The sequence below is a fragment of the Passer domesticus genome, chromosome 2, assembly GCF_036417665.1.
Source record: "Passer domesticus isolate bPasDom1 chromosome 2, bPasDom1.hap1, whole genome shotgun sequence".
NCBI lineage: Eukaryota > Metazoa > Chordata > Aves > Passeriformes > Passeridae > Passer > Passer domesticus.
The window spans coordinates 7,160,100-7,184,289 of record NC_087475.1 but is presented as its reverse complement, the minus strand read 5'-3'; the positions used below and the strand labels follow the sequence as shown (position 1 = coordinate 7,184,289).

The window sequence follows — 24,190 nt, the reverse complement described above, 5'->3', positions numbered from 1 at the left end:
GCTCAACCCTGCTGTCTCTTCTTACCTGAGGACCTCCATCAGTGCCCTGCTGTTCTGCCAGGTCCCATCCAACCCTTGTAGGCACTTGCAGCACCCAGATTTTGTGTCCCTGCCCCCCCATTTTTCACTGGCAAAGGAGACCAGTGGCAGCACAGCCTGAGGGGTGATGATGCTGGATATAGCAATTATCCCTCAAACATTCCCCTTCCTTAGATAGCTGCATAGTACTGCTGGTGTGCAGCGGTGTCTGTGAGCACACTTAGAGGTCATGCATATTTTGCAGTGTAGTTATTTGGCTGTCAAAGGTATTGCTGACATTTTGAATGAGGACTGGAATTTGCTATATATAATTAACAGTAGGGGGTGGTGCTTTTTTGGATAATGAGATCTTCAGATGCTGGAGGTTGAAAGAGAGTGGAATAGGGATGCACATATGATCTTTTGTATAAAGTAGTCTGGTGATAATGCCCAGCTCACGGTCCCTGGACTGGCCCTTTGATGTTCAGAACATGTATCAGATGTGAAAGGAATGACTGACGGTCCTGGGACAACACATGGTGTCTAATGAGCTCACTGGGGCTCATCACTCCCAGTTCTGACATTTCAGTCTGAGCCCCTCAGCTTCTGGGGGTTGGATTCACCCTTTAGTTTGCCCACAGCTCTGTGTCTTTGAAAACTGACCATCTCCAAGTCACCTCCAGAAGACAGAGTTCTTCCCATGTACCACAAACCTCTCTGAATGGTGTCTGTGCTCTCACCATGTCATTCCACGGCTGACTGATCCTGCTCCAGGGTTTGGCTTGCAAGGCCAGCATCTGTCACCTCTGCATTCACATCCCACACACATTCACCAGGAGGAGGCAGAGGAATTAGGCTTTGGCTGAGCAGCCACAGAAACCCCTGTTTCTGAGCTCCCTGGGGATTCCCTGTCACACACAGCAGTGTGTGTCCTCGAGCTGCTGTGCGTGGCACCTGCTGCAAATAAACTGGGTGGAGTAGAACAGATGGGCTGAACTCTGCTCTTGGAAAGGACTTCCCCTCCTTCCATGGGACCCTGCCAGACTCTGCTGTGCATGGGAGCCAATGCAGCCTATCCCAGACCATCACTGTAGGACTGTGCTCACGGGTGGTGCTGGTCCTGAATCCTTACACAGCAAAGATGCTCTCAGCACCCTCACGACTCTGCCAAAACAATGGCTCAGCCAGGTTTCTGTGAACAGCACAGACATGCTGCTGGCTGACTGCATATGTTGCCATTTAAGAACATAAGAATTTTAACATAAGAAAAGTTATGTTGTTCCCTTGAAGTCACAATAGATTGTGACTGAACCTTCCTAAAACCTCATATTGATGGAGGAGGGACAGAGTTCCTCAGCAAATACCAAATACCATTCCCAAACTTTAGATGCCCTGTTGTTTTGAGATTTAGAATGTGGGGATTGCCTGTCTTTAAAACGCAAAATGGTATTTGCTCAATGGCCTAAGAACTATAGATGAAAATAAGTCCTAGGTTTAATCATCATTGTGGTGACTCTGATTCTGTACATCAACAGGTCTACTTAAATTAAGAAATTACTCCATCTGGTATGTGGCATTTTAATATTTGATTAGTTTTTTAGCTTTGAATAATGACTTTTTTGACAGATGTGATGTGTCACATTTCCTGACTTTTAGAAGGGAATCGTGAGTCTCATGACCTTTCCCTTCCCAAGAGTTGCTCAGCCACTGAACTCTGATGACACATGGTGCAAATAATTGTTTCAGCTAGGCTGGGTATTCCAAGCATGGCATTTCATATCCAGTTCACTTTTCAATGGTTTATTTGTAATTTCTGCTAAACCACAGTTGAAGTTATCCAGCATTTGGCCACTAGGTCAGTAACAGATGACCCTTGCCAACAGCACAGATTGCTTTGAAGGCCAGTATAACTAGAAAACTGAGAATAAATTGATAGGTTAAGAGGTTGTCTGTGGGAACTGATGCCCATCCTCTGTCCAAATGTCACTTTCCAGACTGCAGTGCTGTCATCTGGCTGACCTTCTTCTCTGTTCCCCTGCTGCCCATGGCCTAGAGTAAAAGCACCTCTCTGTAGTCAGAGCTGAGTCTGAAAAAGAAGAAACTCTCAAAAAATATCCTTTCAGAAAAAAAGAAAGGCTTCTTAAAAACAAGTCCTCATGCTTTTGCCTTTATCACAGCCCACACTGCGGTACCAGCACCATCCAGCAACCCAGGATATTTTGTACTTCTGCTCTCAGATTCAATCCGGCCTGGTTAGTCCTGTCCTCGCTGCAATCCTGTGCTGGGAGCACCGGCCTGACCTTGGATTGTTTCTTGGGGCTCTTCCCCCGCAGCAGCACCCCCTTGTCCCCCGCCTGCCGTGCCCCTTGGTCCCTAGGAGTTGCACTCCTCGCAGTGGCAGGAGAGGATGTAGCGGTAGGTGGCCGTGAGCCGCATGCCCCCCGAGCACCGCAGCCTCATGGCCTTCAGCTTGGAGGTCTGGGGCCGGCAGCAGTGGCAGGTGGAGCGGAAGGGCTGCTTCAGCACCGCGCTGAAGGAAACCATGGGCTCCGAGCGCGACGTCTGGCTGCAGCGGCCTTCGCAGCGAGCCAGCAGCACCATCTGCCAAGGAAAACACAGCCGTTAGGAAAAGTGTCCCCAGCACGCAGCTGGCACCAGCAGGTGGGAGCCGCCATGCGGCCTGGCTGGGGTTTGGTCACTGCATCCTAGCCCTGCAGCTGCTTTGCCCCAGGGTGTGTCTGAGGGAGTGGAGGGGATAAGGTGGGCAGGAGGAAAAGCAGAGCTCCCCCTGAAATCCCTGGTATTGACACCAACAAGGACTGCAGGACCTGGCCTGACCTTAGGGCTCCAAATGATCACTGGCAGCCCTGTTTCCAGGCACTGTGACTGGCTGACTCCAGATCTGTGGCAGTCAAGCCCTTAAATCATCATCAGCCAGGCTGGTGCTTTGGTTGGGTATTTACCAGTTCTGAGTATACACACCAACTGGTTCTTGTGGTGTTGCATTTTAGTTAAATGGTATGCTCTGTCTCACTCCTTGAAAATGTACGGTTTATTCCAAGCCTGTGATCCTCCCCTGAAGTCTCATGTATCTGTAATGCCATTGGACCAAGTCTTATTCCACATCCACTTTGAATCTCCCTGTTAAGCTGTGTGAGGGAGACCAGACCCTCTCTTGGCCCTTTTCTCCCCTAGGGTCTCTTTCTCTTCCCCTCCCTCCCCCTTCCCCCTTTTCCCTCAGAAACCATGCTGCTCCCAGGGATGGGACCCCCAATAAACCCTCATCTAATCAGCACCCTCAGAAGCTGTGTGGAGTTTCCTTGCCTGCCTGCTGCTACCATCGAACCCTCAGCTTAGGGGACTCCTTTGGGGACTCCCCCCAAATGAATTGCTACAAATTCTCATGTCTCAAGTTTAGATATATGAACATGTCGAGTAGAAATATAAAGGAGATGCTCTGTTTATTGCTTTAAAGAAGTATGTTTCTAGCTCATTCCTTTGACAAAGATCACCTTGCACATGTATTTGCAATTGTATGTCTATCTATGTATCATTGCATCAGTTGTATCTGTATAAAATGCACTGCATGGCATAAAGCAGTGAAAATGTAAAAGAAGTAGAAATGGTTTACATGAAGATTCTCTAGTGAGATTTTCAAAAAAACCTGGAGTGCAGCTCCAGGTTTCTTATTCTGAGTTCAAATGTGAGTTGTGACCACAGCAAGCTGTGACCTGACTTGCACAGCAGGAGGCTCTAAGGAAGGAGAGTCCCTGAGCAGTCACCTACTCCCCAACACCCCCCTGAGCAGAGGAGATGCAGCATTAAGCACTACATAAATCTTGGAAAGGACCCTCTAAAGCTCAGCAAATGATGTGTTAGAAGCAGCTGTTACCACCTTGATAACGGGTGTTGTACAAGTTTGAACAGACTCCTATAATTTCATGGGGACAGAAATATTAAATCCATGTCTGCTAATTTTGCTTAACCAACATAAACTTCAATATCTGCTTATTATATCATCTAAATTAGGCAGCAAAAGTCTTTCTTATAACCAAGGGAGAACATTACATTTTAACCATGCTACATATATCTCATGTTTTTTTTTCCCAGAAAATATGAAAGAACAACTACAAATGTGACAGCAAATACTTTAAAGTGTTAAAACTTTTGGGGCTTCTTTCATTACATAAGCTCAACTGGCTGCAAATCTCTAAGTTATGCAAGCAGGTACATCAAATGTTTAATTTTCTTTTTAGTCAGAGTTGTAAGGAAAGATGAGATAAAAGAGAGAGAGAGAGAGGGAGAATATTCCTGAAATCAAGTAGAAATGCCAGCACTGTCTGTATCCATGGGAAATGTTCTGATCATCAGTACAGTGCTTAAAAATTACTCTTGCAAGAATACTTGCATGCTAAATGTTTTGCTTGAAAACATATTAATGTATTAATATATTAACAACTACTCTTCCAGTCAACACAGGTCACAAAGAAGGTGTCTTCATGAGCTGATGATCTGTGCTTGGTACCATTTTGCTTCTTAGTTAGAGATGGGCTTTTGTTGCTTTCTGACAAATCTGTCATCCCTTAAGATTTGTAGCATAAATTTATGGTCTCCTTCCTGTGATACTGCATATTCATACATAGATTAACTTCAGCTGTTTGTACTACCATGGTGGGAGGGAAATTTCAGTGTACTGTTGAGTCACACCTGAGCTTTAGACCCATCAGCTACACCAAGCTCCTTAATAGCAGAGTCTTTAGTGTACAGAGAACATGAGAGGGACAATCACTGCAGTGCTGTCACCCCATTACTCACAGATAAAGATCCACTTTTTTCCCTTTGCTAAACAAACCTCACTTCCCAGGCAGGCAGCTGGTGAAGGTATCTAATTAGGTACCAGCTATGCAGATATCTAATCCTGCCTGTATTGCAAAGGAAAGGAGCAGACTGGGACATTTGACCCAGTAATTTCCTTCCCAGCATCTTGACAGCTCTCGTTAGGTCTCCTGCTTTGACCAGTTCTCCAGGCTGTGCACTCCCTGTCACAGGCTTCTCCCAAATGTTTGGCTGAACCACAGAATCACAAAATCAATCAGGTCGGAACAGACCTTGGAGATCATCAATAAATTTTGGGGATGAAGAGCAATCCAACAGCACCTGACAACTGTTTGAAGGCTTCAGAGACAACAGAGATGAAATCTCCTCAGGAGTAGTGCAGGGAGATGTACAACAGCCAGAAATTGCTTTTTGGGAGGTTCAGAGTGTCCCTAGAGTCCTTTCCAAGTGATCATTTCTATGATTCCAGCCCAAACGTGACAGCACACACTGCTGTATGGTGGGGCTGACTTCTGGTGGTTGATGCTTCTGGAGCTGGAAAAATCAGTCAGGTTCTGGTACTGTTACCCTGAGACTTTTTATGATGCACGTCTGCTCCTGTATCTGCAGGTACTTTCAGAAATGCCAATAAAAATCATGCTCTCATGAAACTGGCAGGACTAGAGAGGAGTTGTCCAGAGTAATTATAGGGTAGAATTATCTGATGTGCCAATATCTCTGTCTCAATAAAAACAGCTGGCTTCCTAATGCAAACCCAGCCAATATTTAGTCAATGTGCCACTGTATTTACAATTTATAATTTACAATTTATAATTTCTAAGCCTTGTCTTTAAAAACTTGGTTTAATTTGTGAAGGCTCTGATTTTAATCTGCAATTTTGCTGGCTACTTAGTTTTCCTTAAGATTAAGGTCAGTATTTATATCATGTAGAATCACACCGTGTTGGTTTTATTCCTTGTTTTTGAAGGACAGTGTAAACTCTTACCAATGCCACAAACCCAAGTTTATCAAGTTGAACTTCCAGGCTAAAAAAATATCAAATTTCCCATATTCATAGCTTTCTAACCTTCTGGGCTACCTAAAGTCCGAACCAAAATTTACCTTCCTCTTTATAAATCCAGAACAGCACCAGTGGATTTTGGCAGGTGTGCAGATGAGCTGAAAATAGCATGTACATTGAAAGCTTTGCCTTTTAATCAATTGCACTGGCTGCTTATTGCTTCGTGTACTATAGTGCAATAGAGATTATCACCTAAATAATTAGTCATGCTCTGATGCATTGCACAATGATAGGGTGGGTGTGTAAATATAGTAAAAACATGTGGGTATTTTATAACCTGACACCTCTTGGCTCCCCTTGGCCCCTGCACATGTGAGTTGGTGCATGTCACCTTGCAAGGATCCAGAAGCACAGTGTCCTACAGCAACGGAACCACATGGGTCTATGAGCAGCTAGGGAAGAATATTATTATCATTCTCATCATCATTATCATTATCATCATCATCATTATTGTTATCATTATCGTTATCATTAGCATTATTATTTAAAGTCAATGGTCTCATAGGTACAAAAGAGAGCAACCTGAATCTGAGGCAATATTTGACTCTGATCATTTGAGCTGTGTTCTGGAAATCCAGAAGCTGTGAACTGGTGTGTTATTAATGTTGTTTGTAGTCCTTTTTTCTGCGCCTCCAGCAACAAGCTGAACCCCAAAAGCGGATGGGCTGAGATGCCTGAGAATAGATTTTCACACAGTTCCCGTGGCCTGGCTGCAAGCAGGCATTACTGAAAATCTCCTGAGCTACCTCAGGAGTTAATGTCTTCAAACATCTGCTAAATCTTTTTTCATCTGCTCTGTGTCTCCCTGGGCTGGATTCTTTAGCCTGAGACTGTCAGTGGTAGCACACTTCTGGCACATCTGAATGAAGCACTTGTGACAGCCAAAACTGGAATTTGGGAGGCTCTGGGAGCAGTGAGGGAACCCAGCACATTGATGGAGACCAGTGAGTCTCCATGACAGAGGTCAGGGTAAATCCAATGTAGTCAGGAAAGGGAATACCTCATGAGCTGATACAAACATTTCCCTGAAGACAAAGGAAAACAGCTTTTCTGAAACTAATGGCCTTCTTCCATCCCCCTTTTGTGTCTCTTTTGTACTTTTTGTTACTATAATAGACTATGTTTCCAAAGGATTTGGAAAACTGTTTTCATCGCCTGCCTGAGGCCACGAGCAAAAGGGATTTTAATGATTAAATTATATTGGCTGGATGTTTAACAAATCTACTTCCCATGTGGGTGCAATTGGCAGCCTCCACAGAGAGCCACAATGGACATAATCCTTTTTCAACCAGGACAGACAGCAAACATAATATGTCTTGCAATTTCTGAAGGCACTTTTGACTTCTGTAACTCTACGCTGCACCAAAAGGGAAAACATATGGAGTGAGAAAGGATATCTCAGTGAAACCATCACCCCAAAAAAGGGCAAAGTCTCTGCTTGACACTGTCATTCCAAGCTTCCACAATGGAAACTTGGTGGAAACAAGAGGTACCACAATTCCCACAGCTGCTCCCACAGAACATTCCTTTTTTTGTCCTGGTTACATTTTATCATAATGTATAGATATAAACAGACATTGGATCTAATTTTAATTAGCATGTCTAATATTTCTCTGTATTTACTACTAGATCCAGAACAGAAGGCATATGTCTACCAGAATGATTCAGATACCTAAGACCTTAAAACAAAACAAAATAAAACAAAACAAGCAAAAAAAACCCCAAACCCAAACAACATAAAAAAGCTTGAATTAAGAGAGTTTTCTAGGAAATTATTTAACTTTGTATGGAAACTGTTTTCATTTTCCACTTCATGAGAAAGTCCATACAATTCACAGTATTGTTATAGAAGTGTTCTTGAAACTGTTGTGGACTTCGGGAAGCCAGAATATGTGATAATATTTTCAAACATGATTTCCATTAAAGGCTTGATTTGAAAAGAATCACTGAGTTTTGCAGCCAGAATTGCTAATATTTATGTCAACAACTTTTTTCCTCAAAGCTTTTGAAATGATATGGTTTTCATTACAATGCTTTCTGTGTTCTCACTTCCATCAGCCCCACTCCTAAAGGCCTCATTATTTTTTGCTTTTCTCTATCATTGGGGAAGCTAAAAAGTGCATTGTCAATGGGTTTCCTTCCTTCCTTCCTTCCTTCCTTCCTTCCTTCCTTCCTTCCTTCCTTCCTTCCTTCCTTCCTTCCTTCCTTCCTTCCTTCCTTCCTTCCTTCCTTCCTTCCTTCCTTCCTTCCTTCCTTCCTTCCTTCCTTCCTTCCTTCCTTCCTTCCTTCCTTCCTTCCTTCCTTCCTTCCTTCCTTCCTTCCTTCCTTCCTTCCTTCCTTCCTTCCTTCCTTCCTTCCTTCCTTCCTTCCTTCCTTCCTTCCTTCCTTCCTTCCTTCCTTCCTCCCTCCCTCCCTCCCTCCCTCCCTCCCTCCCTCCCTCCTCTTCTGAGGTCTAACAGGTGATCAGAAGGGTTCAGAGAGGAGAGGACTGGTGGTACACAGATACCTGTAAATGAAAACCACCCACACACCCACACTTTGTCACTTTTGCCTCTTGCTGAAGTGAACTGCAATAAAATCGATATTGCACAAAGGGATGCACGTCTGCAGTTCTCTGTGTTAAGGCCATGTGTCTCCCAGATGGTAGGGAGTTCTAGTCTAGCCTAAAAGCAAATCAAAAGACTGCTCCTGAATCTCAAGTAATGGATGATTTTGCTGTTTGGATTCAGAAGAAGTAGGGCAAAAGTCTCTGGGCTCCCAGTGCTGTGAATCAGGCATCATTTGCAAAACCAGCAGAGCCCTGCTGGGAGAGCAGTGTAAGGCAGCCCAGAGCAGAGCAGGCTCCCTGTGCCCCATTTTGAGGGGGGCTGTCAGCCCCTCTCTGCTGAGCAGGCACAGGATGAGCCTGGCTGCAGAATTTTGGCCAGGACAGTAGCTGGGATTCATGCACAGAGCACCCAGCAGGTCTTATTTTCTGTGCTTTCACTTCTCTCTATGCTTTATTTCAGCTTCTATGATCTGCAGCTACCTGTGGCATCCCCTCACCCCTGCACTGGTTGTGGGAAACAAGGGAACTCCTGCACACAAAGGTATCTGCAGCCAGCACTGCATCCATCCCAGCTCTGGGTCCTCTCCTTGTAAATTCCTCCAGGATCCCTGCTGCTGGGGTTTGCCACCAGGGACACCCCTCTTGAGGTGAACCCTGTCACACACCAGCCTCCATCCCTCTCTCACCCTACACAGGGCTGGCAAAAGCACTGGAGCTGGCAGTCCTTCCCCTTCCTTAATCCTGGGATGTGAGTGCCTGAGGCAAAGCCCCTTCCCATGGGACAGAGAACTGGCCCAGTCATCTGAATGTACAGACTGTGTTAACTCAGACAGAACAAATTAGGACATGACAAAAGGGACTAGCAAGGATTTTCTCATTGTTTCTCCCAATTCTTTTTCTCCACATAATGAAATAAATGGCTGTAGGCTACATGCACAGGCTGCTAAACCACTTTGACACAAAACTTTTCAGGCTTGAAATCCCAAATGAAAGTCAATCTTGTATTTCTGTCTGCTCCTAAGCCCTACAGTTACCATCCAAGTGTCATTCTGCATGTAAACAAAGGCTTTGAAAAGGGGGTGGGCAGGGAGAAAATAAACAATATTCTTCACAACCATTTTGTAATTGCCATTTTACAGTTTGGTTCTTTATCTCAGCACTTCACCTATAATAGCTATGAACTTGCTCCAAATTAAACATTTGTTTGAAGGATGGGCTGACTGGGGTAATCTAAATTTCCAAACTAGCTCATCTCCTTGGGGCCAGCAGCTGAGATCCCAAATGTGCTTCTTTCAATCTTGTAACTTACTGCACATAAGCTTTACCATCATCTTGAATTTCTCCTTTTGAAAAGTTGAAAAGTGAGTCAAGAGCCTTCATCTCCAGTCCCAGTTCTTATGTACTCACAAGACATCTTCACATCTGCATGTCTCTGCTGCTAGATTCTGGTAGATAGGACTTCACATAGAGAAAATCACCTAGAATAGCTCATTTTAACAACCCTTCTCTCGAAGCTGTGAGGAGGTGAGGGGAGCTTTGTTAAAAACGGAACCAGACTCCCAGTACTAAAGTGATTTCAGCATTTATTGTAATAAAAAGGCCTAAAGCAAGGTGTTGGAACCCAGGATGTCTCTCTGACTGTCCTGGATGGCTCGAGCCCCTGGCAGGGGGCTCTGAAACCCTGACATGCAGCCAAAGGCACCTGTGACTGATTTTGACCCATGGAGCAAATTACCTACTTTGTATGAAGAATTACAAGTCCCAAAAGTTTAAGTAGCATAAGTTGTCATAGGGTGAAAAGTAGAATTTTTGGGATTTTTAGAATGTGGGGGTTTGGGGTCCCAAGATGGAGGAATTTGGGCATTCCCTGTCCTTCTTTCTCCTTCCTAACCTCCATGTTCTGGTTGATGCTGGCACTTTTAGATTGGTTTAGAGACAGACTGTCTAACACAGGTGATAGGTATTGGAAAATAATTATAAGTAAAATACACGTAATTCATAGTACAAAATGTAGACACCAGCCCAGGGGCAGGCAGTGTTCCCTTGACAGACCTGCAGATCAGACCTCTGCATGTCTGAGAAAAAATGTTTTAGATAAGAGACAATAAACACCCTTGTGAACTAGAGCCGAAGAATCCCGACTCTTTCTTCGACCATCGGGCTGGGAAAAAGGGATCCTCAGGGTCATCCTGAACACAGAAACCCGAGAGCAAGTGGGCCCTTGGGGCGAGCAGGAGCGATCCCGCCGAGGATGCTGCAGCGCCGGCGCTGGGGCTGCCTCAGCAGCGATGTCCCAGGTGTTCCAGGTGGAACAGCACAGCTTCCCCGGGTCAGAAGCCCCTTTTTATCCTGTTTTTTGTCCCTTTGGATGGTTTCTTTCTGGATTCTTCATTTGAATGACGGTTTAAGGCGCTTGATTGGCCCATTACAGGCTGGCTCGTTTTGCTTGGGGGTGCTGCACTTTACTTAGGTGTAATACGCTACATTGAGTACCACATTTCTTATAATTACCCTTTAAACCCCCTTTACAATACAATAACCAAACTAGTACATGCTTAACAATTACCAACTATTTTACAAGAGTTTCTAACCTATTTTTAACAGCCTTACCTTGGAGCTGCACTTGTAGAGAGGGTGGCTGATGGAGTCGACGTAGTGGTGCCTCATACAGCGGCTGGGGTCGGAGTCGATCAGGAAGGAGCTCTCTGTTTTACTGTCCGTGTCTCCCATCATCACCAGCAGCGAGAGCATGGAAATCGAAGCTGCGAGTACATGATTTCCCATTGTCGAGGAACTTCTCGCTGGTAACAGCAGAGGGAGGTAGAGCATCAAAAACCCTCCAAATTCTGGAAGCCAGTTCCTTTCCAGGATGGTGAAAAGTCTGGTTTAAGTGTCCGAGCTGTCATTCTTCTTCTCAAATTGGAGTCTGATGAGATTGTAATCCATCAAAGAATCTCCCGCACAGCTGGAATGAAAGCAACATAAATCACAATCCTGAGCAAAAACGCCTCTAGAGAAAATAGACATAAATAGTATTAAGGCACTCAGGACCTGTGCTATCCAAAAAACCTGTTCATAGTGAGCATCATTCCCACAGTAGGTAGGGAATATGGCCTTAAGGAAGGAGATGTCAAGGCTTTGTTATTTTTAGCATTGTTCTATCATTAAAGAGAGATTAAATGACTTTTGACTTTCAACATCACAAGTGGTGCAAGCCATTCTTTTCCACTTGGTGATGAAATCCATCAGAAATTCCTGCAAATCGAAAGGACTGTGTACCCACTCAAAGTGTCAAAGAAGGGCAAAGCTTGGCTGCCTTCCACGTTACAGAAGGGAATGTCTGGCCCAGGCAGCACATGGAGAGGCTGGAGGCAGGTTGAGCTGTGGCTCTGGAGTCTGCCTGGCCGTGCCCTGCAGCTGCAGGGACAAGGGACATCCCCAGGGTGGAGGGATGCTGAAGGTCTGAGCCAAGCCATGAGCAAAGTGGTCTCCCAGCGACCTGCACTGCGTGAGGAACCACCCAGGCCTCTGGCTGAACTGTCCTGACCTTTGAGTACCAAATTCCCATGCACACACATCCAGGCTTTGTTTGCTTACTTGTCAGGCAGCACTTTCTGGGTGTCAGTGTCTTCCCAAATAATTAAAGAGCAGCATCTGAAAAATACATTTATTATTCCATAATATCCAAGTACTATCCCAGCTATCTGTTGGGAAGAAATATGTTCAGGTGGAGACATATGGTTATCTACCCAGACGTCTGGATTTCAGTTTCATGTTGGAGATCAGGAGATTCTCCAGGAAACAGGTACAGGACAGCCCCTGAAACGTTGCCCAGAGCTTTGTGCCTGCAGGGGAAGGAGAGTATCTCCATCAGCTGCTTCTTCACAGTCCCTTGATCCTTCTCACAAACCCGTAGTCCCAACTGGGTGATTAATTTCACTTTTACTACAAACAGATATAACTTGAAAGAGCTGTGAATTATCCATCTAAACACAGCCCGATGAAGGATAGTCAAAGGATACTCATCAGTACAGTTAAAAGTGCAAAGACTTTCGGAAGAAACTTAAGATAAAACAGTTCTCTACTCACAAAGAAATGCTCTGGCAGAGCCTCTTGAGTATTTAAAGAGCTGATGTGTGCATTTACTGCCTTATACAAGCCTCTTTCAAAATTGTTTTCTGGTTTGCTGGCAGTCCTCTAAACTGACTGATACTCATCTCCCAAACAGCCTCCCCACCAGAGTGCTTGATGATTTGTATATTGCTTTATAACCTCCTCCACCACTTCTGTGAGAGGAGTGACAAACACTTCCAGAGTTCATCCAAGTTGGGATGGCGCTGATGTGACAGCCAAAGTCTCATGCTGGGAAGAAATGTTATTAGGGATGCTCTCCGTGTTAGAGAGACAAAGATGCTCTGTGTATTAGACATTTTTGTTGTTGTTGTTTCAGGCTATTATCCATGTGCTTAAGCAGGAAAGGAAAAATTATGTGACTGTGGATTTAAATGACAATATATTTTTTCTCCCAGAGTCTGACACATGACCTGGTATATTTTCCTCAGCAAATGCTGCATTAAATACATACTATGGCTTTGCAGTATAAAGAACTTAAACAAACAACACTAAACACTTAGGATCTCAGATACAATTATGCACAGTCTCATTCGTGTCAATAAATACCCCTCCAAACATTTCAGCAGCATAGGAGAGAAATCTCTGGGTCATGGGAGCTGGGACAGACTCCCTCCCCGAAGTGAACTCTGCTACTCCAGTTCATGCAGATGATGCCCAAGGATTAGCTAACGGGAGGAGGGATGCACTATTTTTTTCTCCATGTTTAACCTTTTACCTACATTCCTATTCTTTTTTATAAAGAGGCTGACCAAAACATGCTGCTTGGCAAGGTCTCCCTCCAACATAGTTAATCATTATTACACACCCAGTAATTCCCTCTCTGTCCAAATAAATTTACTTGATATTAGACGGTCTCATTTCATGTGATACTACACCCAGGGATCCCCATTTCCCATTCTCTCTGTCCCACTGTTAATTCTGTGCTTCTATATCTTTCCATGGTTTTGATCAGTGTGATTTAATACAGTGAGAGAAATCTGAAGTCCTGGCTCAGTTTTCAAAGCCTTATCTGCCTAGTTTTCTTCAGGAAATAATTGGATGACACAGAGTCTGCCTCATGAAAAGTCTCTGAGAAAGCTGGAAAGACACAGGGAAAAGTGTGAGAAAAGCAACATGGCTGTACCTTCCCCAGGATAAGCACAGCACAAAAAGTATTAACACTTCCACAGCCTTTTAAAATTGCCCTGATACTTCACAAAGAAAGAAATGTAGCAGGTTTTGGTAACAATACTTTGAAAGAAGTAAAAAGTATCACATATTTGTAAGAAAAAAGAGAGAAAACCATTGTAAGTGTGATCCATCTCTTGTGAAATAAGTGGTTACAGTTGTTTATAGACATACTGGTGAAATGTGTAGGTGTATCTCCTGACATAACTATGGGAAGCAGGCACATACATTTTTCAAACACATATGCTATATATAACATATATGGAAGGAAAAGTAATATTGAACACATGGAAGTTAAGGTGTGGATTTTTGATTCTGTTAAAAAAATCAAAATATTTTCATTTAGGTACATCACCATGATGAAGTACGTTGGCATGATATTTTCCATTTCCAGCTGATATTGAGCAATGGCATTTCACTTGAACTTAGCATTATTATTATTATTTTAAGTTAAAAATTGCATTCCTTTTGAAATGGTATCCAAAATTATAAAATCCTAGATAGCACATGCTATCAGGATTGGCACAAGCAGTTTCCAGTCTATACTTCTGTCCAAAGAACAGAAGCAAGTACAATTGTGCTCATAAATCATCATTACAATGACATTTTGTTTCATTTGGAAAATATCCTTTTTTATTAAAATCAACAAATTCACGGAGCAGATTTTCTTCTATTTCAGCTGTTTTTTCCTCACTTTCTTTCCATGCAAAACCTGTGGTAGATAGCTCGTCTGCCAAGCTAACCAAAAGGAAACCTAAACCCTCCCACTTTACACCATCCTGTAAATAAAAAGATGCAAATGTAACTTTATATCCTCAGGCTGCAAATTTGCTACAAAAATATATGGCCTAATAGTGGATGAAAATCACTACTTCACATTTTTTTTCAGAATTCACTGGGATATGGGAAGTACATTTTGTTAGCAATGGCTTCGTTTCCTTTCCACATACCTAGTTTTCAGGATTTCATAGAGACATCACACACTAAGGCTTGTTACAGCTGTTACCTAAAACTGCTACAGCTGGTAGCCTAAAAACTTCATGGAAAAATAGAAGACATCACAAAGAAAAACTGTATTAACACACAGTCTAAGATTGCATTGCATGTGGACATGGGTGCAAAGTTAGGGTTATTTTTCCAAATCCACGCTCTCATTAACTGCTTTCTGAATAATAATGATTTCTTATCATAGTTTTAATATCATTTGGAGAGTGGTGAAGGCTAAGGTTTTGTTTTGCTTTGAGGACAGAAGAACATTCCATCATCTGGAATTATTTAGCCAGTCACTTTGTGAGAACGTAAACAGAAATTCCCTTTTTGCTATGTATCTTGGAAAAAATAAAGAGCTGAGCAATTCTCCCAAGGTCTATTGGATCTGCACAGTTTTTACCCTGGGAGGTGGGAAGGGAGCAGTGGGAAAGCTCATTTATGGTGTACTTCTAGTTAATTCCCTGAGCCCCCCATATTAGGCATGCATATGTGTTCAGCTTGGCCTTCATTTGCTGGGCATTTTCTGTGTTTGAGACTCCTGCTTGAAGATGAGGGTGCCATTTAAGTCACTTAATGCTTTTTGTGTTTTGGAGGCTGCCAAAATCCCGTTGAAGCAGCAGTGTGTGTATATAACTTAAGCCTGGCCTTGCATGCTGTGCACATTTAGTAAACACAATTACTTGGATCCTACCATGTGGTTCCCTCAATCTGAATTTGTTATGTAAACAGAAGAGTTGCAAGACTATTCAGTTTCTCCAAACTCCAGACCTAAAAAAGTGTCACTAACCACGTATGTATATATATGTGCATGTGTGTCAATTCACTGCTGCTGTTCTGAGAAAAAAAGGCTCCACAAAGTTCTTCATGAGACAAAAGTGGATTTCTCAAGAACTTTATCAAATTTTTAAAAGTTTTGATTTTCCAGGAAGATAAGGATTTTGGAACTTCACTCTCCAAGGTCTTAATTGGACTGGAAACAACTGTGATGGGCAAATTACTCAGTCAGGCTCCCCAAGGGTTTGTTCTGCAGGGTTGAATTCTCCATGACAAAGGCAGTGTGGTCTGTTCCCAAAGATCCTTCAGCACCCACAGCACTCTGGTGGCTCCCAGCCCACGCAGCCATCCACACCATGCCTGGGAACAGCTTGGGAAGCACTGGGGACTGAATCAGTGACAATCTGAGCCAGCCATTCCAAAGAACAGTTCATGGAGTAGGAGAGGCAGATGAGAGGCTGTGTCTGACCCTGCTTTCTGTAGAACCACCTCAGAGCCTTTGTCAGTTCCAGCTTTTAGCTCTGTAAACGTGATCATCTTCTTATCTAGCTGTTTTACTGTGGTCATTTCTGTGCCAGTAGTGGAGGAGCTGGTCTCCTGTGCATGCTATCAAAAATCCTCACTTCACTCTGCAGCTGCCTGTCAAAACACCTGACAGAGCCACGTGGCAGCCAGGCAGCAGCAGGTGAGCACAGGCAACCCCAGTTGTCTGAGAAATGCCTCCACACAACATTTGAACAGGTTTCTTCCCATCCTGAGGCAAGGCAAATACCAAACCAAATACTGAGTGAGACCCTTACAGCTCTAAATAAGTGAATGTTCCCCCAAGGTCTCGTTGTGCTTAAGAGGTTTTGCTCTCCTGACATCCAGCTGTGCTGGAGCTTGTCCTCTTCCATGCCAAGAGGAATGTCTTCATCCATGGTCCAGGAGCTCCATCCATGCATCACACAGCAGGGCAGTGTGTGCCTGCACAGAAGCTACACAAACAACACACGCTCCTGGCCAGAGCTGGCAGCAGCTGGTGGGCAAGAGGAGAGGGGAAGGAAAAAGGCAGCAAGAAGGAAAACAGGCTCGAAAGAAGGAAATTTAAACCTCTTTATATGGTTGTCCATGGTAGAGAAGTCCATCTTCTGGTCCTGCTAAAGCTGTGATGAGAAAAACTCCTGGAAACCATTTTTTACTATGAAATTTCCTTAAGTCTTAATATTTCAGGAGATGAATGCCTGTGACTGACAGGAGACAGAAAAAATAAAAAAATAGGAAGACCATGGCATGTGAAGCATAAGAAGCAACATGGTAATTACAGCAAACATAATGGAAGCACCCTGGGAGCCTCAGCACACGTGGGATGAGCACACATGGGACTGGTTCCCTGGGCTCATTTAAGGCCCCAAAAATATTCCTGCCATGGGGACCTGGTGCATGAGGTGGAAGAAATCCAGCTGAATGGCACTTGAGCTGCCTGAACTTCCCTCTGCTTTTGAAGTTCCCAAGAACATTTCCAGCCTTTCAGGTACTAGGAGAGGGGGAGCAGGAGGTGCCTTCCTGCTCAGCAGTTGAAATAACAAACTCCAGTGGGTACTGCGGGCTGGCACCCGGCCAGCAGACAGGCACAGCCAGCACGGAGAAAAGGGTTTAATGCACTCCCAAAGAATAACTGCTGGGGGACAAAAGAGTGCTTGTATTTTTATTCTTTCCTTTTCCTGCTTCCAGGAAGCTTTAAATAGATTGATTAGGGGCATGCATGGGATATCTCTCTAATGAGGGAGTAGAGCCTTTTAATGGTGAGGTGATGCCAGCCTTGGATTCTTTCTTTATTCTTGTGCCTCACTGAATAGCAGAGTAGTCATGGTCTCGAGTCTCAGACAGCAGAGGAATACAATTTTCCACTTGGTCATCCATCCAGAGGGTGCTGGATGGGATTACTCCTTGGTGAAGCACCAGGTGCAGAGCTGAGCAGTCTAGGGCTGCCTATCCCTCTCAGGAGGCAAACCAGCAAGGGTGGCTGCTGGCTACACTGCAAGTGTTCCCAGCCAAGCATTAGCTATAGGATTTGCTTCAGTAATTACCTCTACTTCAGTCTTATGACCCAACAGGAGGCAAAATTACTCTTGGCCAAATTACAAGTTGCTGAGAGGTCTAGGGCATTCAGGCATGTGTCCTCTACCTGTTGGAGTTTGTTACAAGCAGGTGGGCAGTTTTTGTTCTCTGTCTTTTCCAGTGAACTCAGAGGCCTGTAGTTATCAATAGATGCAGGAGTAGGGATGGGTCTTTTTATTCTTTAACATTAAGCAAACACATCCCTGCCAATGGGACCAGCAGAGAGTGTTATGCATGCTGGAGACAGCACATGATTGAAGGGGATGTTCCCTCTCTTCTGACCCCAGGGGCAAAATCCTTTCCTCTTTTATACAGAGGCAACATTCAGGCCACCATCCATATACCTCATCCTCTGATAATTAGGGAACCTAAATATTTGGCTCATGGTAACAATTCTGTGTCTTCTAACAAGGGGAGCAGCTTTCCCCTAGGTCCCACTCCCTTTGAGCCGTGCTGCTATGACAGCAATGTGATTGTCACTGCCATGGTATGCTTAACCTTTGCCAAACCAGAGCTGAGGCATTAACTCAGATCCTCAACCCACATGTCTTAAAGGGCAACGTAACCTGTGCTGCCTCGGCCCGACACAGTCTGCAGCTCAGTAATAACAAGCACGAAAATGTGACAAGCGTGAGCCGTAAAAATGATTGATGCCGCTAGAAAAATAACAAAGAGAAGCTGAAAAATAGCAATGAGGAGGAGGAATTCCTGGGACCAGTGTCTCCATGGCACCAGCAGCCCCCTGCTCTCACACCAGAAGAGAAGCTACACTCTAGCAGAAAGGATTTCCATACCACACAATGAAATTCCAGCAAACAGGACAAGGACTGATGGTGTCTGGAAGTGGTAGTGCCACTGCTACCCAGATAATAGTTTGAATTAGATTATGTGAGAAAAGGAGGAATATATAGACGACCAGCTGCTCAAAGGCTTACTACAACCTTGCTTTTATTGTTCTGCTAAGTTAGAGGTGGGGCATCAGAGGGATTCCTAACATACCACTACTGAGAAATTTTAATATGTTCCACACTGACACATATAAAAAGGAAATAACAGCTGATCACAGCCAGCAGAGACTGCAACTTCTCTTTATATGCACAGAAGCATGGTCAAAATGGGATTTCTCTTGGCTCAGACACCTGAGCTAACCTGACCCTACTAATCCATTCTCCTGCCACTGAGTTGAGTTTCAGCAAAAGGACTGTCAAGTGTGAAGTCAGGCAGCAGAAAAAAGGTGATCTGGACATGGCTATTCACCCCATCCTGAGATACCAGGACATGGAGAGGGCAGGGGAGCTGAGAGGCAGAACACTTAACACTGATGAAAAGAAACACGTGTTTACACAAGCGACAATGATCCGGGGGAACAAGATATCACAGAGGGCAAAAGTTTAGCTGGGCCTGTTGTGTATGGGGGGGTTACAGTCACAGGGGTTTCGTTTCTGAGGAGTTTTTGGAAGGGTTATAAACCCTCAGGACTCTGAGAGCTCAGTGAATGGGGTTAGGGAAAAATCCTTTGCCCCAGCAAGTCACCCCATAGCTGCTGCCACAGGGACTTGGTGTCTTTCTTTGATGTGGCTTCCAGAGGTGGATTGCTCAAATAACAGGGGGCTACAGTCTCATGTAGCAAAACCTTTCTAAAACTCACAGGGACAAGTCTCTCCAGGAGTATGAGACAGAGAAATTTGGAATACTTAAAATATAACTATCAAATATTTATAATTGTGATTAAAATAGTGATTGGAAGGTGGGGAGGGGGAAAGAGAGAACTTTGTTTTCTTTCAGTTAAACAAACAATCCACCAGACAAGTTGCAAAAATTAATGTCTCAGTGGTTTCATGCAAGCTTTCACCATAGATAGTCAATTCTCTCCAAGTTCCAAGGACAATCCTGAGCACTTCCTAGTGCACCTGAGAGCTGACAAGCCAGGAAGGGAGCAAAGTCAGCCCCAGGAGAAATGGGAAATGAAGCCAACAACGGGAGGATTCCCTGTCAAATGAGTCACTGCAGGCATCAGTGTGAGCTCCCAAGGAGGTGGCTCATCTCCCTCCCACCTGGGCAGGAGAGACTGCAGCCCTGGCCAGGCAGGAGGGCAAGAATGTGCAGATGCCACCAAGCCTCAAAGGTGAGTGAGGGATGGTTCCAGTGGGGAAGATGGCTTTTGTGGTATCAGCCGTCATGCCAAAGGAGCTGCCTGGGGTACGGCTACTGCAAACTGCACCCAAGACTGTCCATAGCAAATATCCTGCTCTGCAAAGGCCAGGCATCAGCACACATTATTCTGATCCAAACCAGGCACTGCACAAACCCAGGAAACCTACATGGGACACCCTCAGGTAGCAAAATGAGCCTGTAACTAATCATCAGCAGCTCTTAATTATACCCTGTCCCTAAATCAAATTGCAAATTTTACTTTGTAAGCTTGAAATACCTATTGCTTCCACATTTGTTTTTAACTGGAAAATCTTACAGCATTGTTTTAGAATACAAAATAAGATTTCATTAGCAGCAAGAGCATATCACTGTATATATAAGTCACATTGGGAATCCCTGATTCAAGCTGATAAGTAGTTACTCACCAAATAGTTCTATTTAGGTCCAGGAAATTATTCATGTGTATAATTACTCACAAATATGAGTAAGGTCCCACAGCAAGAGCAAAAGTGAGCATTATTAGTAATTCAAAAGGGAGGGGGGCAGTGGGGATAATAGGTACAGGTCTTAAAATGTAGTTATATTCTTTAGAGGAGGGACAAATAACAGCACTGTGATTGTCACAGCCTGCCACACCAGGCAGCTGGATTGCTTCTATTAGAAAATAACTTTGCAATAAAGTACAGATTTCAAGTGAGGTTGTCCCCACTGTTGGTTTTAAATAATCATTTGCCTTCAAGTGAATTTATCCTATTACTGGTTTTTAAAAACCTTTTGCCAGTCCTTTTTCAACAGGCAGAGTTCCTTCCTCTCAGCCACAGTTATAAAACTTTAGGAACTGTAAGTAGCATGTACCATATAGAAAATATTTGTTTAATCTCTAAAGAGCTGCAGAAACCCTAAGGAGTTACTTGCCATGCTGTCTCTCCCTGGCAGAAACAAGTAAGATGTGTTATAGGGAGGGTATGAGAGAAATTTCAATGAACTTGCAGGGCAGGATAAGAAATCTGCCTGGCAGTCCCACGAGAGTCAGCGCACACACACACAGAGCACACACACCCCACCTTGCAAATCCAGATTTGTCACAAGAAAATCTCCCCCTCCCCGGCACACACTGCGTGTGACACTGCAGCAGCAGCTAACCCAGCCCTGAGACTGGTCTTCTTTGTTACTCTGCTCTCTGCTGCTGGTCCCATTGAAGTTTTACAGATGCGTTCACTCACCTGGTCCCGGCCGGGAGTTCGCTCCTCCGGGCAGTGTCCGCTCCCGAGCCCGCAGCCACCCTACCCTGACACCCGGCCACGGCAGCGGAGCTCTTCCTCCGTCCCAGGGAAACAGAGCACAGTCATGCTCGTGCCTCTGGCGCTGACACACAGGGAAATGATCTGCCGGGAGCGGAGGAGAGCCTCCCTCTCTCCTTCAGCGGGCGGTCCGGGGTCGCGCAGCATCCTCCGGTGTCAGCAGCGCTCCGTGCCACCCCCCAGATACACCCCGCAAAGCACCCCGGGGCTCTCCTCACGGCTCCCAGCCCATGAAGAGTGCGTGCTAAATCTGTCCTGGTCCTCACCCAGTCCATTGGAAAGCCTTGCGGAAGTTTGGATAAATAATAATGTGCGAGTTACGAGTGCTCCCGCGAAGCGTGAGATGCAAAGTTAGAAATAAATATCGCCTGTTGTTTCAGATTATTCTGAGCGCTCCAGAGGATGACTGGCAAGAGAACAGCAGGCGTAAGTAGTGACAGAAGTAAACAGTCCAGCTTTAAAGCAGCAGGCTTGCCCGTGCTCGCAGAGCCCTGTTGCAGGGGCACAAAGGGGGTGCTGGCCATACCAGAGCTCTCTCGGGGAATTCAGGGCTGAGACCAGCATGTCCACTCAGTCCGGAGCCACAAGCTATGGCCAGCACTGAGCTGCAGACCGGAGCTCAGCATGCTCACAAGAATAGATGTTTAACCAAGTTGCTCAGAAGCACCCTGGGCCACCTATTTGACCACATAAAGGCAACCTTCAGATAAGGACATAAGAATAAGGAGACACAGGGACTAGAGCTGTGCTGATTCCATTTAAACACAGTTTAATTTAAAAAACAGTACAAGGAGAACATGTCAGATAAAGAGATTAAGCACACAGTTTAAGTCCGTGTAACACTCAAAATCTGTAGGAATCTCTTATTTGCATGCTTACCTTTGGAAAATGCACCACTCCTTCCTTCCCTCAAACCCTTTGGAGAGCTGAAAGAGGTCCTGTTACTTCCAAATGCTTTTGTTCTTCTGTCCCCCCCGTCACATGGCTTGTCTTTTATATTTGCAACACACAAAAGTTAGGGCTGTTGTTTAAGGGAGAGAGGGAGAGAGAGGGAGAGAGGGGGAATGTCAAATGGAAAAGTGCCATTGCAGTCATATATCAATCAGGGCAGCAGCAGCAGCAGCTCGCTGGCAAATGGGAATTCCACAGAAATGTGAAGCTCTTGTTATCTGAGAAATCACAAAACACCACCAGCCAAGCTTCCCTCTGTAGGGACTTCTTATTACTGGCAAGCCAGGAAATAGAAGGAAATGTAGGCGCTGTTTTAATTGCTGTTATTGTTTCAGATCTGGAGATAAGGACGCTGTGGCATGTGTAAACCAGTGGAATATAAATCCTGAATCAAATTCCTTCCTAAACAAATGGACCATGTGCAAGATAAAGCAAACCACTGAGAAGCAAGGTAATGGAGCAAAGTGAAAAATCTGACAGTAATGATTTAAAGAATTTGATAACTGTTTGCACTTGGAAAATATCCATAGAAAAACTACCTGCTCCCTGGATTACTCATTAATCTCCTTTTTTTTCTGACCAGTTTTTCTTAGGCTTTTTTAAACTGTGATTGATCTCAGATATCCTTAATTCAAGATATGCTGCTTCACCACAATTGGTCAACTAAATCATCTGACATTCCCTGGCTCTTCAGTTGGGCAAGCAGGCAAGCATTTTCTATATAAATACTTCTCTGTAAATCTGCAATTCCCCTGCTGAAGTTTCTGTCAAATAAATTCAGAATTTTGCTCAGAGAAGAAAACATTGTCTTTCTACTTTACACACCTTTCTCTGACGAAGGCCAAGTTTGAAAGAAGTTATCCATAAAATATTTCATAAAATATTATGGGTGTATGCAAAAAAATGAAAAAAAAAAATAGGCAAAAAATTTAAAAAAAGCTCTGAGAGGCTGAAGGCAGTCTCCATCCACTGGAAAACATCACTTACAACACATCACAGTTCTGGATGCACCAAACCCTCTTCCCTGCAGAGAAGGGTGTTTCACTTCCCTGTGGAGTGCCCCCTAGTCATCCTGCAGGATTGTGTAAAGCACAGACCTAAGCTGGTTAATTAAAAAATAGGCAACATAGCTGGCCATTCACAAGCTGGATCTGTTCTGGCCAGCAGATGGACAGGACTCTGTGTCAATTGTGTTTGAACTCTAAAGACAAGTTGGTATTTGATGGATGATGTTATTAGCTAAATGTCTTATGTGGTATAAGATCAAAGAACAGATGGGAATTATTCATTAGAAATAGAATAATCTAAAAGGGGGATGGCTTTTAGATGAGTAGGCATCATGGAAACAATAAAGGAGACTTTCTTTGGCTTGCTTTGCTGCACAGCCAGGTTTGAATTGTGGGATAAACAAACAACTCACTTAGGACCAAAATTCTTAGGATGTCAGTTTTGCTGCACATTTCTCCCTTCATATTCAGTGTTTACATTGTTTTGCCTCTTGAGCCAACCTTGTGTTTCTCTCCCTGACCAAACGTGTCCCAGCTCTGTGTTTCCCTGCAGATGCCACTGAGGTCACCCAGCGTGGGTGGTGGCAAAGCCCAGCAGCACCTTCACCTCAGTGCAACCACAGGCTGAGACTGCTGCTCTGGCACAGCTCCCACCCTAAACAGAGACACTACACACAGGAACCTTTTTTAATTTAGCCAACACCCTCCTTTAAAATGAAGGCTATTTGTCATTGTACTGCTGTGCTGTCTGTCTTTTTCCTCTGGCAATAAAGTGATTTAAATACGCTGGTTGCTTTCCCTAAGAACCTCCCATGTGCAAGACAAAGCAGCTTCTGGATGAAATCCCCCAGGAGACAGTAGATATCCTACTCGTGCTCCTCGCTGAAAATGGTGCTTTAGGGTTTTTTTCTGGCACCACTTAGGCTTCTTATCTTTGTGTCATCTGCAGGTGACAATATCTGTACTTTTTTTTTTTTTTGTGGGGTACTAAGCATACTAAACAATTATCAATAATTCCTCAAACAGTGGTATTTTTGAGATGTAGTGCTCAGCAGTTTGCTACCACAACACAAACCCTTAATACAGGAAAATCAGCAAAAGTGACTTCCAATTTTTTTATCTTCAGCTCCCAGACTCTGTTTGGCAGCCA

General features: G+C 44.3%; 1 protein-coding gene across 4 annotated transcripts; it reads right to left on the bottom strand.

Annotated features, from left to right (window-relative positions):
- Positions 1 to 1,797: 1,797 nt before the first annotated feature.
- Positions 1,798 to 22,229, bottom strand: NDP (norrin cystine knot growth factor NDP). 4 transcript variants are annotated; one of them, XM_064407281.1, is made up of 4 exons: positions 21,962 to 22,229; positions 12,060 to 12,116; positions 11,073 to 11,427; positions 1,798 to 2,619 (listed from the first exon to the last, which is right to left on the bottom strand). In XM_064407281.1, exons 3-4 carry the CDS (start codon positions 11,289 to 11,291, stop codon positions 2,392 to 2,394), a joined length of 447 nt encoding a protein of 148 aa, XP_064263351.1. In that variant the 5' UTR covers positions 11,292 to 11,427; positions 12,060 to 12,116; positions 21,962 to 22,229; the 3' UTR covers positions 1,798 to 2,391. The 4 variants fall into 4 exon arrangements, with proteins under 4 accessions (XP_064263351.1, XP_064263348.1, XP_064263350.1 ...); XM_064407278.1 differs by lacking the exon at positions 21,962 to 22,229 and adding an exon at positions 21,005 to 21,427; XM_064407280.1 differs by lacking the exon at positions 12,060 to 12,116.
- Between the last annotated feature and the right edge of the window lie 1,961 nt (positions 22,230 to 24,190).